The sequence below is a fragment of the Protopterus annectens genome, chromosome 4.part0 (assembly GCF_019279795.1).
Source record: "Protopterus annectens isolate FY-2018-M chromosome 4.part0, PAN1.0, whole genome shotgun sequence".
Taxonomy (NCBI): Eukaryota; Metazoa; Chordata; order Ceratodontiformes; family Protopteridae; genus Protopterus; species Protopterus annectens.
The window spans coordinates 741,168,636-741,182,812 of NC_056733.1; the positions used below are offsets into that span (position 1 = coordinate 741,168,636).

General features: G+C 41.7%; 1 protein-coding gene across 1 annotated transcript in view; it reads right to left on the minus strand.

Moving 5' to 3' along the window:
- The window catches only part of TXNRD2 (thioredoxin reductase 2), a 1,479,392-nt gene that overhangs the window by 1,320,768 nt on the left and 144,447 nt on the right, over nucleotides 1-14,177 (minus strand). Inside the window, exon 3 of the mRNA XM_044068698.1 lies at nucleotides 13,076-13,132. Within this exon, the coding sequence (XP_043924633.1) occupies nucleotides 13,076-13,132 (57 nt within the window). The remainder of the gene's footprint in view (nucleotides 1-13,075; nucleotides 13,133-14,177) is intronic.

The following is a 14,177-nucleotide window of genomic DNA, read 5'->3' on the forward strand; positions in this document are numbered from 1 at the left end:
AATTTTGGTGTCATTCAAAGGGGATCCAGTGACTGTCAGCCTGGGATGACATGCTCGACAAGCCACGTTGCTTCGCTAGGGATGGCTTGCACCTGTCACCACTGGGCTTTCAGATATTGGCAAAGGCTCTTGCCACCCCCATAGTGGCTTTTTTAGGCAAGGCTCAAAGGTCAAACCCACCCCCATAGACAGCACAAGGAACAAGAAACTAAGGGTAATGCTGCTAAATGCCAGAAGTCTTAACCTCAAGATGCATGCACTCGAAGCTCTCCTCAGTATGGAGAACATTGATATCTGTGCAGTAACAGAAACCTGGTTCAAGGCTCCAGAGAGCACCCCAGCACTACCAGGCTATACCTCATATCATGCTTTTCATACCCAAAACCCGGACCGAACCACAAAAGGAGGGGGAGTTTCCATATTTATCAAGGATATCCACACATCCAGGTTAGTGGCATTGCACGAAGTATCGGAGACCATTCATGTGCAACTAACAGTAGGCAAGACTGCTTTTCAGTTTATAGCATCCTACAGACCACCCTCTCAAAGTCAGGAATCCCACTCGGCTTTCCTGAAAACATTGGAGAACATGAAGATCTCTCCGAACACCATTATATTGGGTGACGTCAACTACCCAAACATTGACTGGGAGCACTACTCAAGCCCCAGCACCTTAGCCCAAAGGTTCCTGGAAATTATAAACTCAAATGTTATGGAACAACTAGTCACCACTCCCACAAGAGGGGACAACATACTAGACCTGATCATTACCAACATGGGGACTCTATGCTCCACACCAGAAGTATATCCCTCATTGGTAAGATCAGACCATAAATTAATTTCACTGGATGCCCACATCCGACCCCACCCCAACCCAGAAAACCACAGTGAAAAACTTCTCAAAAGCGAACTTCTCACTTCTCAAAACTGAAGTGGAATCCTTCAAGGCCCAGGGCCAGTGGAAACTATGGCCCAAACTGCAGAATCCTATATAAACGCATTCTACGGACATCTCCAGGAATGCATGGATCATGCTATCCCAAACAAAACCAAGACCCAATCCTCCAAAGGCAGGCGTCCAGTCTGGTGGACCCCTGCCATAAATAAACTGTACAACAGAAGGAGGAAGCTACTACATGATGGAGCAAAATCCCTAATAGGGAAGGCATCTCTGATCAGTACAAGCAAAAAATTACGATCCCTCATAAAATCCTCCAAGGCCAGCTTCGAGAGAAAAATTGCACAGGACACCAAAGACAATCATAGGGCTTTTTTCAGTTATGTTAGAAACCTGGGATGCAACTCCCAGACTTGTTCTGAGTTGATTCTAAACGACAAAAAATACACTGAACCCACAGACATAGCCAATATCCTGGCAGACAGGTTCAGTGCAAACTTCTCCACCCCCTCCCCCCCAAAAGAGCAAGTATCTATCCCAGGCAGAGGGCTGCCTCCCAAACATCTCTAATGCTCAGGTGAAGGCTGCCCTCTCCAAAGCAAAAAACACTGCTTCCATGGGACCAGATGGCGTCCCAGGTTGCGTCCTACATGAACTCCAAGAGGAACTAATCCCTCAAATAAAACAGCTATACAATCTCAGCCTCACTACAGGATATGTGCCCACAGAATGGCGTAAAGCAACAGTGGTCCCACTCCACACAAAGGTGGAGCCTCTACAGACCCTGGAAACTATCGCCCCATAAGCCTGACTAGCTTAGTCTGCAAGGCTATGGAGAGGATCATCATGGAGCTCATAAACAAAGACATTGGGGACCTACAGACACTAGATCCTACCCAGTTCGGCTTTGTCAAGGGCAGATCCTGCCTTTTGAACCTGGTTGACTTCTTCGAAACAGTCACCAAAGCCATAGATGAAGGGAAGGTAGTCCACACAGCCTATCTGGACCTTGCAAAGGCATTTGACACAATACCCCACTCGGGCATCATAGATAAGCTATCCAGCTTAAATATAAACCCCTATGTCACAAAATGGGTCGCAAACTGGCTCAAAGACAGAACCCACAGAGTGAGAGTTGCTGGAGCCATGTTAGACTCGAAACCAGTCACAAGTGGCATTCCACAGGGTTCTGTCCTGGGACCACTCTTGTTCGGTATATACTTTTCCGAGGTACAGGCAAATGTGGGAGGACTACGGCTCACCAAGTTCGCAGACGACTGCAAACTGGGCGCCATAATCAACACTCCAGCTGACACAAACATCCTTCAAAAAGGTCTCACAGAGACAGATAACTGGTGCCAGCGCCATGGTTTAAAGCTAAATGCCAAAAAATGTATAGTCATACCCTTTGGCAAAAACAATGTGCCCACAAATTACCACATAGGCGGAAACCCATTAAGTACAGAGAAAGTTAATAGGGACCTGGGGACCCAAGTTGACAGCAATCTCTCCTTTGAAAACCACATTGCCAAAGTGGTTAGAAAGACCTTCTACATAGCCCACCTCATCACGAAGGGTTTCACATCTAGATCAAGAGAGGTAATCGTGCCTTTATTCATCCCTCATCAGGCCCATCATAGAATACAATGCCCCTTTTGGGATGTACCTTACCAGACACCTGCAGCAATTAGAAAGAACCCAAAAGTATCTCACCAAGAGGATCAAGGGTCTCAAACAGATGCCATATGCTGCTCGGTTAAAAGAACTCCAGCTCTACTCAGTTGCATACCGCCTACTTCGGGGCGATCTATGCCTGACATACAAAGCTATGTCAAATCCAGAATTAATGGACATGCTCCACCTCAGTAAATCTAAATCCCTTAGAGCCATACGCCGAGGACTTGAACCTCAGCACAGAAATAAACAGAACTTGCTGGAGGGACAGGTTCATAACCCAGAGGCTCCCTTCGCTCTGGAATAGAATTCCAGTTCATGTGAGGCAAAGCACCTCACTGAAACTCTTCAAGAAGAATCTCGATAGGTGGATGGGGGATCGTAGGTTTGTCCCAGGGATTACTCCCATGTCACTATTAGACAGAGGCACAGTAAACTAAACCTTAAAAAGGGCACAGTATACTCAAATCAAGGGGTGTTGTAAGCCATACAGAATCGGGCTAGGCTTATAATTGCCTCAGGGCAGATAGCCTAGTATGAACCAATGAACCTATGTCCGTGAAAGGAATCATGTTCGCCCTGGTTTTACGGACCTCCTCTGCCTCTATGACGATATCTACAATTGTTACCTCCCCCTCTGGCCCTTGGGAAGGATTCACCTCTTGCGTCTTGGAAAGCTCCCTGGGATCTTTTAAACCACATTTTCTCACTCTTCTGACCTTTAGGGTAAGGTATGGAAAAATGTACTCAGTCAGAGAGAGTTTTCTCTTCCTGCTCGCATCTGGTGAGTGTGTCTTTTACTCTGGGTCCAAAGAGTGAGGAACCATCAAAGGGGACGTTAGTAAAGGTAAATTTAAAGGGCTCCGCAAAATTGCACAAGCGCATCCAGGAGCGTCTCCTCAAGGAAACTCCTGAACCTGCTGCCCTGCTCGCGCCATCCGCTGCATAAGATAGCAGTCTCATAGAGGAGTTAATGATAGAATTTAAGGTGGATAGCTGGGAGGAGACTCTCATTCACCCCTGCAGCTAATGTATCTTGTAGAGCATCTCCTAGCTCTTTCAGATCTTTTTGTAGCCTTGTAAAGTGAGTGAGTTAGTTCAGTGATCGGAGTGTAAAAGTCGCTGACAGAAAGACACACTTCCCATATCTCTCCATCGTTCGAGAATCTTTGTTCGGAGGATGAACAGACGAGGATGTCTCGGAAAGTTCCTTCTTGGTGGCTGCTACCGCCACCATAGAATCTACAGGTACACCTTTTGTGAGAAAATCTTTTCCGGTAGGGGCTGACAAAAACTTGTTTGGCCTCTGAGGGACTGGCTCCATAGTGTCAGTTGACTCCCATGCCTTTTGACTGACTTCAAAAGGCGGAGACACACAGGAGGCTGAAGACGGAGATTCAAAGCCCTTCAGGTACACTGACTCCTAATCAGAAGAGGTCATGGTTTTCCAGCTGCCTCTCACTGGATCTCCAGGATATCTGCAAATAATATCTCAGAGGATGACCGTAGGGACCCTTCTGACTCCTTGAGGTCAGTATCTGAGGTGACAGACTCATCAGGGGAGTCTATGTGTTTCCCCTTACAAGTTCTCTTCCAAGGGGGCTCCTCAGAAGGGTATACTGGGGAGGCCTCGAAGAAAGGGGTTCACCCAATGGGGGATCCTGAGGCTCTGGATCTCTGCTGTCCTGTGGATGGGGTGGTGCTGAGATAGTAGCCGGTGCCTTGGGGGGACGAATGCCAGTATCCCTATGTAGAGCTGCAGAGGACAGCACACACTTCATCAGCTTGAAACTAAATCCTACTGGTTCCGAGATGTCCCCAGCTCTGAGAAAATGGAGGACATCCCTGGCTCCAGGGAGATTGACTCAGAGGCCAATGTGGGAGCTGAGCTCTACTGAACTGACGCACCGAGGGGTAGACTAGAAACCGAAGAAATTCGGGCCAGAGCATCCCCTGGGGCCGGCCGGAGAACGTCGGCTCCCAGACACTCCAGATAGTACAGAGCATGTCAGAGCAGATGTTGGTTCCGTAATCCAAAGGGGGTCCCAGAACCGATGGTTCTAAGTAGTACCAGGCACTCTGGCTCCGAGGATCCAGCTTGGCTCAGAGGAGGAACAAAAGTGGATGCAATAGTCTTTGGAGGCTCAGAGACCTGATGGGTCTGAGCACAGAACAATTTGGCCATTGCCGGCAACTTCGGGAGTCTGCGCACCATCTGTTTCAAGTCATCATCAGATAGGCTCCTAGTGGACCTGAAGGACAGAGAAAGACAACGAGATCTCTCCAAAATGGGAGATCTCAAAAGTATTTGAGACCGGCAGAATGTCAATGGGCCGGTTCTGAGACATGGTATCTTGTGGTTCCGAAAAAACAGGCTCGTCGATAATGATGACTTCCAGCGTTTCCAAGGACTGTGGAGCCAAGGAGGCAGATGGTTTAGAAAGTTTTGACAATTTTTCTGGAGGCTCCGACTGAGCCGAAGAGACAGGTGATGGCTTTTTGGATGGTTTGTCCTTCTTTGAAGAGGAAGAGGACGAAGAAGCAGCAGCACTCTGCACAGCTTAATCAAAGGCCAGCTTTAAGAGACTCTTGAGAATCAATTTGCTTCTCCTCTCCTGTAACATGCGTGCACTAAAGGAGTGGCAGAAAGTACAATCCTCCTGTAAATGAATAGCCCCTAGACAGTATATGTAAATAAAATGTTCGTCTGTGATTGACATTTTCTATGTACATTTCTGATATTTCTTAAAGCCCGAAGGCTTATGCCCTTTCTCTCTAGAGTCTTTAGACTTGATAGAGAAAGTTCCCAAAAGGATTACAAAGGCAACTAATATTACCAGCCCTCTAACTAAAATGGGCGATTAGCTCTCTAATTTAAATGAGCTAAATGACCAACTTACTAACTAAATGCAATAGTATACTAAACATCACATCACTACAACAACTACGGGATACAATGAGGCCTGTGAAAAAAATGACGGCCCAACAGCAGAAAGAGATAAAGTAAGCTACACGCTAAATCTAACTATCTAATTCTACAAAAACACTATAAATGTAAGAATCCTAAAATTTTAAGCTAAGTGAAAAAAGACAAAAAAACCTCAAAAACTTCGCCACGGCCAAGAGCAGCACATCCAACCTCAAAGCGTCAAATGAGATCTGGAGAGTTGCACCACTGCATCATGGGATACATACCTGCCACGAGCCAAGTTTGAGACTTCCAGCTGTGTCCAAAAATACTTCACACCAGCTGGTCGGAACCAATGGCAGCTTTAATATACATCAAACACATACTGGTTTAGCGCTTTCTTCCCTGCTGAAGGGACTTCTTCAGAAGAATGCCATTTCCATAACCCAGTCCTTTTACATAAAACCACACCCAATTAGATAATTGCCTTTTATTCCAGCTGTGTATTTGGCCAAGTTGGAGCAGAGGAACAGCTTCGAACCCATCCAAGTAAGAATGAAAGCGAGATAAGACAACATAACAAACATTTACAACTTATATGGTTGGCTATCTGAAATTTCTTTCTTAAAGAAACTGCTCATAAAAAGGCATATTCTGACCATCTGTAAGCACAATGTTACAAATTTTGCAAATTAGCATGCTTTCTGCAAACTACTTGATGCATCCTTGTGCTGTTATGTTCAGTGAATGCTGACTGATAGGTATTCAGTCAACATACTACTTCAAAGAGTGGATAATTTACATTCTAGTCAAGGTGGGGGTGTTGGGTCACAAGAGCAATGTCGACTCCATACCATGGCCAAAAATATGAATCAACACATGGTGGATGGCCATTATACCTTTTCAAAATAATACATCTCTCTGTACTATGCAGGTCAGTAGGGATAGATTTAGGATGTGCTGTACACAAATATGCTCATATATATGCTTGTACATTCATAACACATACAGCTATGTAGCTGTAGCCACTACTGGAATTAATAAATGTGGGAAATTTAACACACAAATTGCATATTTTGTAAATGATAAAACAAGACAATAAAAATATGTATTTAAATTTTAAAAAGGTACATTTGGATAAAGAGTTGCACACTTTGTAAATGATAAAACACGATAAAAAATATAATAAAAACATATGTTTTGATAAAGTAAGGAAATTTCTTCTCTTCCTCCACTACTGTATGATCCCAGAGTTGGTATATACAAGCAGCAGGGGGCAGGCTCTCCTGCAAAAACACTGTTTTAGGGGTATTTACTTGGCTGGAAGGGTATCAATGGATTCAATGAAACCCTTTGTTTTTGAGATTTTGTGTTTTGCTATATCAATTCTCAATATAAGGTGTACTGATGAATAGATATACATCCTGTTTATATACACATACTCATGTACACGCACACACATACATGCATACTCCCATTATACATATACACAAGTTATGTATTCATATATTATATATGCACACACTACACGTGTGTGTGTGTGTGTGTGTGTGTGTGTGTGATATATATATATATTACACACACACACACACATGTATATGTATAGATATATATATATATATATATATATATATATATGTGTGTGTGCGTATATATATATATATATATATATATATATATATATATATATATATATATATATATATATACACATATGCACATACACACACACACATATACATATAAAATGTGTATTATATATGTGTATGCGGGCGCACACACACTATATTAATAAAAAATAAAAAAAAACAAGGGGGGAAGACAAGTGTTAAGTACAGATATCAGGTAATTAAAGTCCTACTTCTTGCATTCAACAAAACAAAGTACAGACTACTTAAAAGGCTAAACAGTGCCACAAGTAACTAAAGATTACGGCACCATTCTAATATGGGCATAGAAGCACTGCCTACGCAAACAGATGTATACTGTTGTGTAAAAAATCCTCAAATACCACTCAGATCTTAATGAAATGTCTCATACAGTGGCTACACTGGCCACTCCAATGCATAACAGGCTACTATATGTAAGCCAATTGTTTAAACACAGTTGCAAGCCCATCAGAAAAAGGAATTAACCTGGCTAATTTGCTCAGGCAGAGACTTTATTGTGTCAGTTTTTAGCCAAGTACAATTAAGACACTAGTATGCTGCTGTAATGTACTTCTAAATGATATGAAAACAAAAGTTACATACTAACAGTAATGACAGATCTATACTGGCATCTAAGCCCTGCTCATAAAACTTTCTAAGGCCATCCTAGCCCCTCCCCTTTAACCACAATGCACAATGCCCAAGGACCAAACTCCACATCTCTGAAGCCCACTAGGACAGAGAACAGAATAGAAAGGAAAAAGAAGCCAAAAGAAAAACAGCCTTCTCTAACCCAAAATCCCAGTGGAAGGAGGAAGGAAATGGTGAAGGAGATGAAACTGCCAGCGTACAGCTATCATTACTGTAAGTACTTAATTTTCATATCGGACACTGATAATTTTGTATCCTTCCCCAGTATAACAAAGTCCCAAACTAACTGCTCCTAGGAGAAATTACAGAGGGGAGAGCCATGAAAAGGGTGTACTCCTGAACAGATCACGCTCATATGACGCTACCCAGTAGTGGAATAATCAAAGGTGCAGAAGATGCCCACTTAGTGACTACAGCCACAAGGTCCATAAAGTCACAGGAATATACTGACACAGGGCAATAAAAGACATATGAGCTCAAGCAATGCAAGGTTCTCTGGGAGACTAAAGCTGCATATTTACTACCAAGCAGTTTATAGAAAAAGTAGACCAAGGTTACAGATTCTCAGAAGGAATGCTATAGGTGTGAGGAAGTCTTTCATGGCTAAAGGAAGGGGTACTACAAAAGAGACAGAGACAGACACGGCTAGGAATTCAACACCATGGCTGTAACTCCTGAAAGGGGATTGGAAATGCTTTTGCAACTGTCAGGAGATAGAAACTAGACCCTCAGATGAAAGGAAAAGGTCTTCCAAAAGGTCAAGAAATTCTGAAGTCTCGGAGGAAGAAATGTCAATTGGATCAACAAGGGGAACTACAAGGATGTATGTGATGCAAAAACATCCACCACAACCAGGTACTGCATCAAAAAGCACAGAATGGTAATAGTCAGCCAGACCCTGCAACGAGGCAGTGAATGTGCATATTGGATAAGGATATACAGCACAACCAGATACAACCTTGAGCCAGTCAGACGACAGAAACTAGATCACAAGGGAAAAGGATTAGCCTCCCATCTGAAACTTTACAACGGGAAAGTAGCATGCTTGAAAAAACAGATGAGGTGACTGAAAAACTGCTTTCGGTACAAAGAAACACTACTAGAGTTAGAGAGGAAAGCTGCAAGAACAAAGAGCATTCAAAAGGTTGATACTGGCCCACTGTCCAAATAAAAATACCTAAAAGCTGGTATAACTGCCAAACTGGTGCAGGATCTCCTTGTGCAAGCCTGATGGTGATGTCTGAAACAGATGTAAATGCATATGCACATTAACAAATGCCCCTAGCAGTAGACTAGGCAGACAATGGGTTAGGTCCCTGCAAAGACCACAGTCAAGACAGACTTGAGTAAAAGGTCATAATCAAATGGCCTTGGAAGAAAAAAGATGTTACAAAAGAAGACATCTAGGCCATTGATGTCATTTCTTTCCAAAAATAAACAAATAGGCTACAATATGTCTGAGCAGCTGATGGAATAGGAAACATGCAGACAGCCGAATATTTCCTGAAGGAAGGTATAAGCAGAGATTAGGGAAGCTATTGTGTATTCCACCTTTATGGAACTGCCCTGAGGGAAGACAGGAGCAGCATCCCCTATGGACATATAAATACACGCCTATAGAAAGGATCAAGGGATATGGCAAGGGAGTCTCCATATAAAGAAGGCAAATCAGATGAAGACCATGGCAGACATAGAACACCTTCAGTGCAGAAGAGACTATCTTGCCTCCCTTGGGCCCCAAACAAATGTCAGTTGCACAGAATTCTACTGACTAAGCACAAGGTCAGGACAGAAGAAACACTTGATCTGGGACCCATCTTCATGAGAGACGTTAAAGTCTGAGACATATGTGAACAAAGTTATTGGCTCAGAAAATACTGCATCAGACTCCTGCACTAGGTCCTAAGCAAAGTGATCACCCATGAAGACCCTGCATTAGAACCCTAAGCAAGGCTCTAACATGGTCATTAGGCTCCAAACAGCCTCTCAAGTCCCTGTATTAGGGAAAAAACAAGGTCCTAGAGAGGGTAAAAGCTTTAATCACTCTTTAAAAACAAAAAAAAAAAAATGCAAATAAAGTCACATACAGGATCATCTGAACATACCAACATCTGCCCTTATTAATAGTTATAGTCTCAAGGACCATTTTAGAAGACAGTCAGTCTCAAATAAATCACATCTTGTTCCACAACTAAATGTTACCCAAATGGAGAATGTTACAACAAAAAGGTTCAAAAGGAATTCACAACCAACTCTACGCAGAAATAGCTTATTGAGGCTAACTCACAAGGTAGATCAGGTACTCGTAGGTATGTTCTGTAATACTGCTATGCTGGAGCAGAGAGGTACAAAAAGATGGCAAGTACAAGACACAACAGGAATGCCAACCTTACCGCTAAAGATGCCAGATCCCAGTAAACCAACAAATCTAAAATTACTGGAAAGTTGACACCTACATTTTCAGTGTTCTGAGTATCAAGGCACCAATACAAGGGCAGAATGAAATAAATGCCTAAATATCTCTCCCCCTAGCTAAGATCTTTAAGGGAAAGGTATCTGAAGGTCCTAAAATCTGTGCCATAAATTACTATATACCAAAGAAAGAAGTCCTTCTGGCACAGAAAGGAAAGAAACTCAGGGTTAAAATCAAAATTGCCCCCAAACCATCAATCAAGTCTGAAAAGGATGTCCGGGTTTTAACAGCTGTTGACCCAGAATTTCAAAAATAACTTAAAGGCAGCAGAAGGAACTAAATGCACATGTGGTGAGAGGCCTAGTCATAAGTAACCTCTGGTACGATGGAACACTAGCCAAGAAAAGGAGAAACATAGTAAGAAAGGAACCTCTGCAATACCTCAGACTGAACAGCAACAAATAGGAAAGCATAGTTAGCCTCAGAAAGCATCAAGATCAACAGGAGAATAGCAGTCACAACTGGCCCTATTACACAGATGAAATCAAGGTTGACCATGTAGCTCACAAGGCCCACCTCCATGGAAACAGGTCAACCTTGAGAGGATGCCATGGTTGACAAGAAAAAGATAAAAGGCCCTGTGGATCAAGTTTCATTCCACGGAGGCAAAAACCGACCTTGAAGGAAACTGCAGTCCCAAAGAGATCAAGGGATGAGAGAAGCAGAAGTTCATGGTGTTGAAATCAAACATGCAGACTCCAGGCTGGGGAGGTGGGCATGAAATAGACTGAACTGAGGTCCATCCTTGTGGACAAGGCTGACTCCTGAAGATAAATGCAGATGATGAGATATCAGGGACTGAATGAAGTTGAGGAACACTTTGGAAGTCAATCTTAAGAAAGTAAGGGTCAGTTCTGAAGGGACCCACCAAAGCCTAAGATACAAAGACACAGGAGAAATCGTTAATATAGGAAGGCATCATCCCTGAGAAAGGGACTGAACCTGAAAAACTTCAATAATGCCAACGACAGGTGTAAAGGATCCAAATGTCAATGCAGCTGAAACAGGACTGGCAAGAGGACCAGGAGCAAACCACTAGCTTAAAAGAACCACAGAAAAAGAGTATACAAAATCATCACTGACCTTAAAAGTTTCAAGGAAACAATCAAAAAACAAAGCTGCTGACCCAGAACAAAGAAAAGGCACTTGGAAAAATCAACTCATGACACTGAGGCAGAGCAGGGCTTATGAGAAGGACCAAGATAACTGTGGGAGTGGTAGTAAATACAAGATCATGCCAGAAACATCTGCCAGACAAGCCAGAGTGAAGGAAAAATATAGCAATCCAAGAAATAGTAACATGTAACAGCAGTAAATGCAATGTCACTGACACACATCAGATTACTAAGCGAACAGATTAGTACAAAACTATCAACCAACACAGATTCACTCTTTAAAGGGGATGTCAGATCAGAAAAAAAAAAAGTTAGGGTATAACATGGCTACAAGCCTTAGCATAAAAACAAATTTGCAATAAGCTTGGGTAACAGAAGGAAGCAGCCATTTCCTATGGAAAGACCAATGAACATATACAGCCAAGAAATATTAACCAACATAGACACTGCAGATTAAGACTATATTAAAAAGCAGGCACTAAAGAGAGCCATCTGCATAAAAAAATAATACTGAAAGCCTTAGCAGGAAAACAAAATGCAGCATGAAGTAATCTCAGACTTGTGAAAGAGAGACTGAAACATATCAGGTTGCAGAAGGAACTGCTTAACTGGCTAGTTGTCCAAGAAAGAAACTGCAGCTTTACAATAAAGGGCACTGACTGGAAAACATCAGGTTTCACACAACTACCAGAAAAAAATTAGTTGTCAGTGTACTAGGGGAAAAAACATAAAATTTCTAATAGCAATATACTTATCAGTGGCTGTCATTTTTTTTGAAGTGCAAATTAAAAAGAGGAAAGTAACAGTAGACACCCTGAACAACTGCCCAGCAAACTTCTCTTTCCAAAGTAACTTTAATTATAAAGTGAAACTTGTATCAAGAACGAGTTAGGGGCAACAATCTAATTAAGAAAAGGATCGTCATAATTCAAAATAGCACCAAAAGAAGGGAGGGGATTATGATTAAATATCTCTTCTGACAGGAAAAATGTTCTGCCCCTGAATGTAAATCAAGGAAACATTCTCAAGCTCAACAATAAAAGAAAAGACCCACTAGGAACTATAAAAAAATGCCCAAATAGCCTGGGCATATTTCAGAACTGCTGACTGCTTGCATGGTTGAAAAGATGTAGAGTTTGGTCTTCAGACACTGTGCGTTGTGGTTAAAGGGGAGGGGCTAAAATGGCCTGAGAAAATATTACTTGTGGTGCTGCGGTAGCGTTGTCGCCTCCCAATAAGACGTTGTCCTGTTCGATTCTCAGCTAGAGCATCTTGTGTGTGGAGACATGCATGAATGGGCGTACCTTCTTTGAAGGTTGAACGTCAGGGCTGGCAACTTGGTACGTAAAAATCTACTGCCGATCATTAGCGGACGGGAGTTCCGCTGTGGCGACCCCTAACCGGGAAAAGCCAAAAGCTTTTGGGCTAAGTACCTGCCAGTCTCAAGTCTGACAAGTGAAGGATATGAATCTGCATTCCTTTCCTGCTTTAAATAATATGTACAGTGTATATTTATTAATTATATATACACACTATATATATATATATATATATATATATATATATATATATATACACATATATATACATATATATATATATATATATATATATATATATATATATGTATATGACAGAGAGAGAGACACACACACACAAATTCACATGTAACCAGTGCATTCATACAGGCAAAGAAAAATAGATTACCTTGAGGAGAAGGGTCCACATAATCAAGAACTGCCACTCTCTTTCCAAGCTGTGCAGCTGAAAGAAAAAAAAAACAGAAGGTAAAATACAACAGTGATTGGGTTTGTTTCAAATGTTAAAGGCAGTCAGCCATTTTTCTCTTCCCACCTCCCTTTTCTGAACAGAGTACTTGACATTTCCTATACACTTTTTCATTAAAGAACCCACTACACAGACAAATAAAACTGAAAGAAGCAAAACAGCAACTATATCAAGTGGCAGGTGGTGACTTCAAAGCAAGTAAGAGCTGCAGAACTGACTGAATGCGGCTAAGTGGAATGGAATGAGGCTATATTATGACAGGTCAATGGCCATTTGTGTGTGATGAAACAGTTGCTAGGGTCAGTCCGTTTCATCCACAGACTGTCTTAGTACACACACATTCTAGCAACTTTTAATGACTATACATACATGTCAGACGTCAAATTTTGATCAAATAAAAATAATAGTCACAGTAATACACTGCAGCTTGTTTTACTCACACCAGCTTTGCCAATTCAAATTGACTGCTTGGCTATAAATCAAGCAGTAAGGGTCAGTCAGTTTCATTCACAGATAGTCTTGTGTTTCAACCAATTATAGACACAGACTGTGTACACCTGATTGCCATAGCAGCTTAAATGTTAAATATGAATTCTATTAGGAGTTTCTTTCAGGGACAATGAGGTATACATGTTCAAACAAATCCATTTTGAACAATTTGGGACTCAAATTTATTTTATATTATTTTATAAAAAAAGAAAAATGAGTAAGTATTATTCTACATAAATATATATATATATATATTTTACATGTAAATGTTTTTTTATAATGTTTCTGGAACTAAGAAAAAGTTAGTGTCACTAACATTACCATATACTCTTAGCTTCTACTGGATGAAGAAGGTGGGCAGGGGATATTTAAACAATTACGTGGCTTTTATTATCTTGATAAAGTCTCTGAATGTCAGACAAAAGCACCTATGGAGATAATGGATTTTATATATCTTTTTAGCACATTTGTACATTCTGGATTTTGCTTGACTTTTTACAGTGAATTAAAGAACAGCTTCTACTTTTTGGAG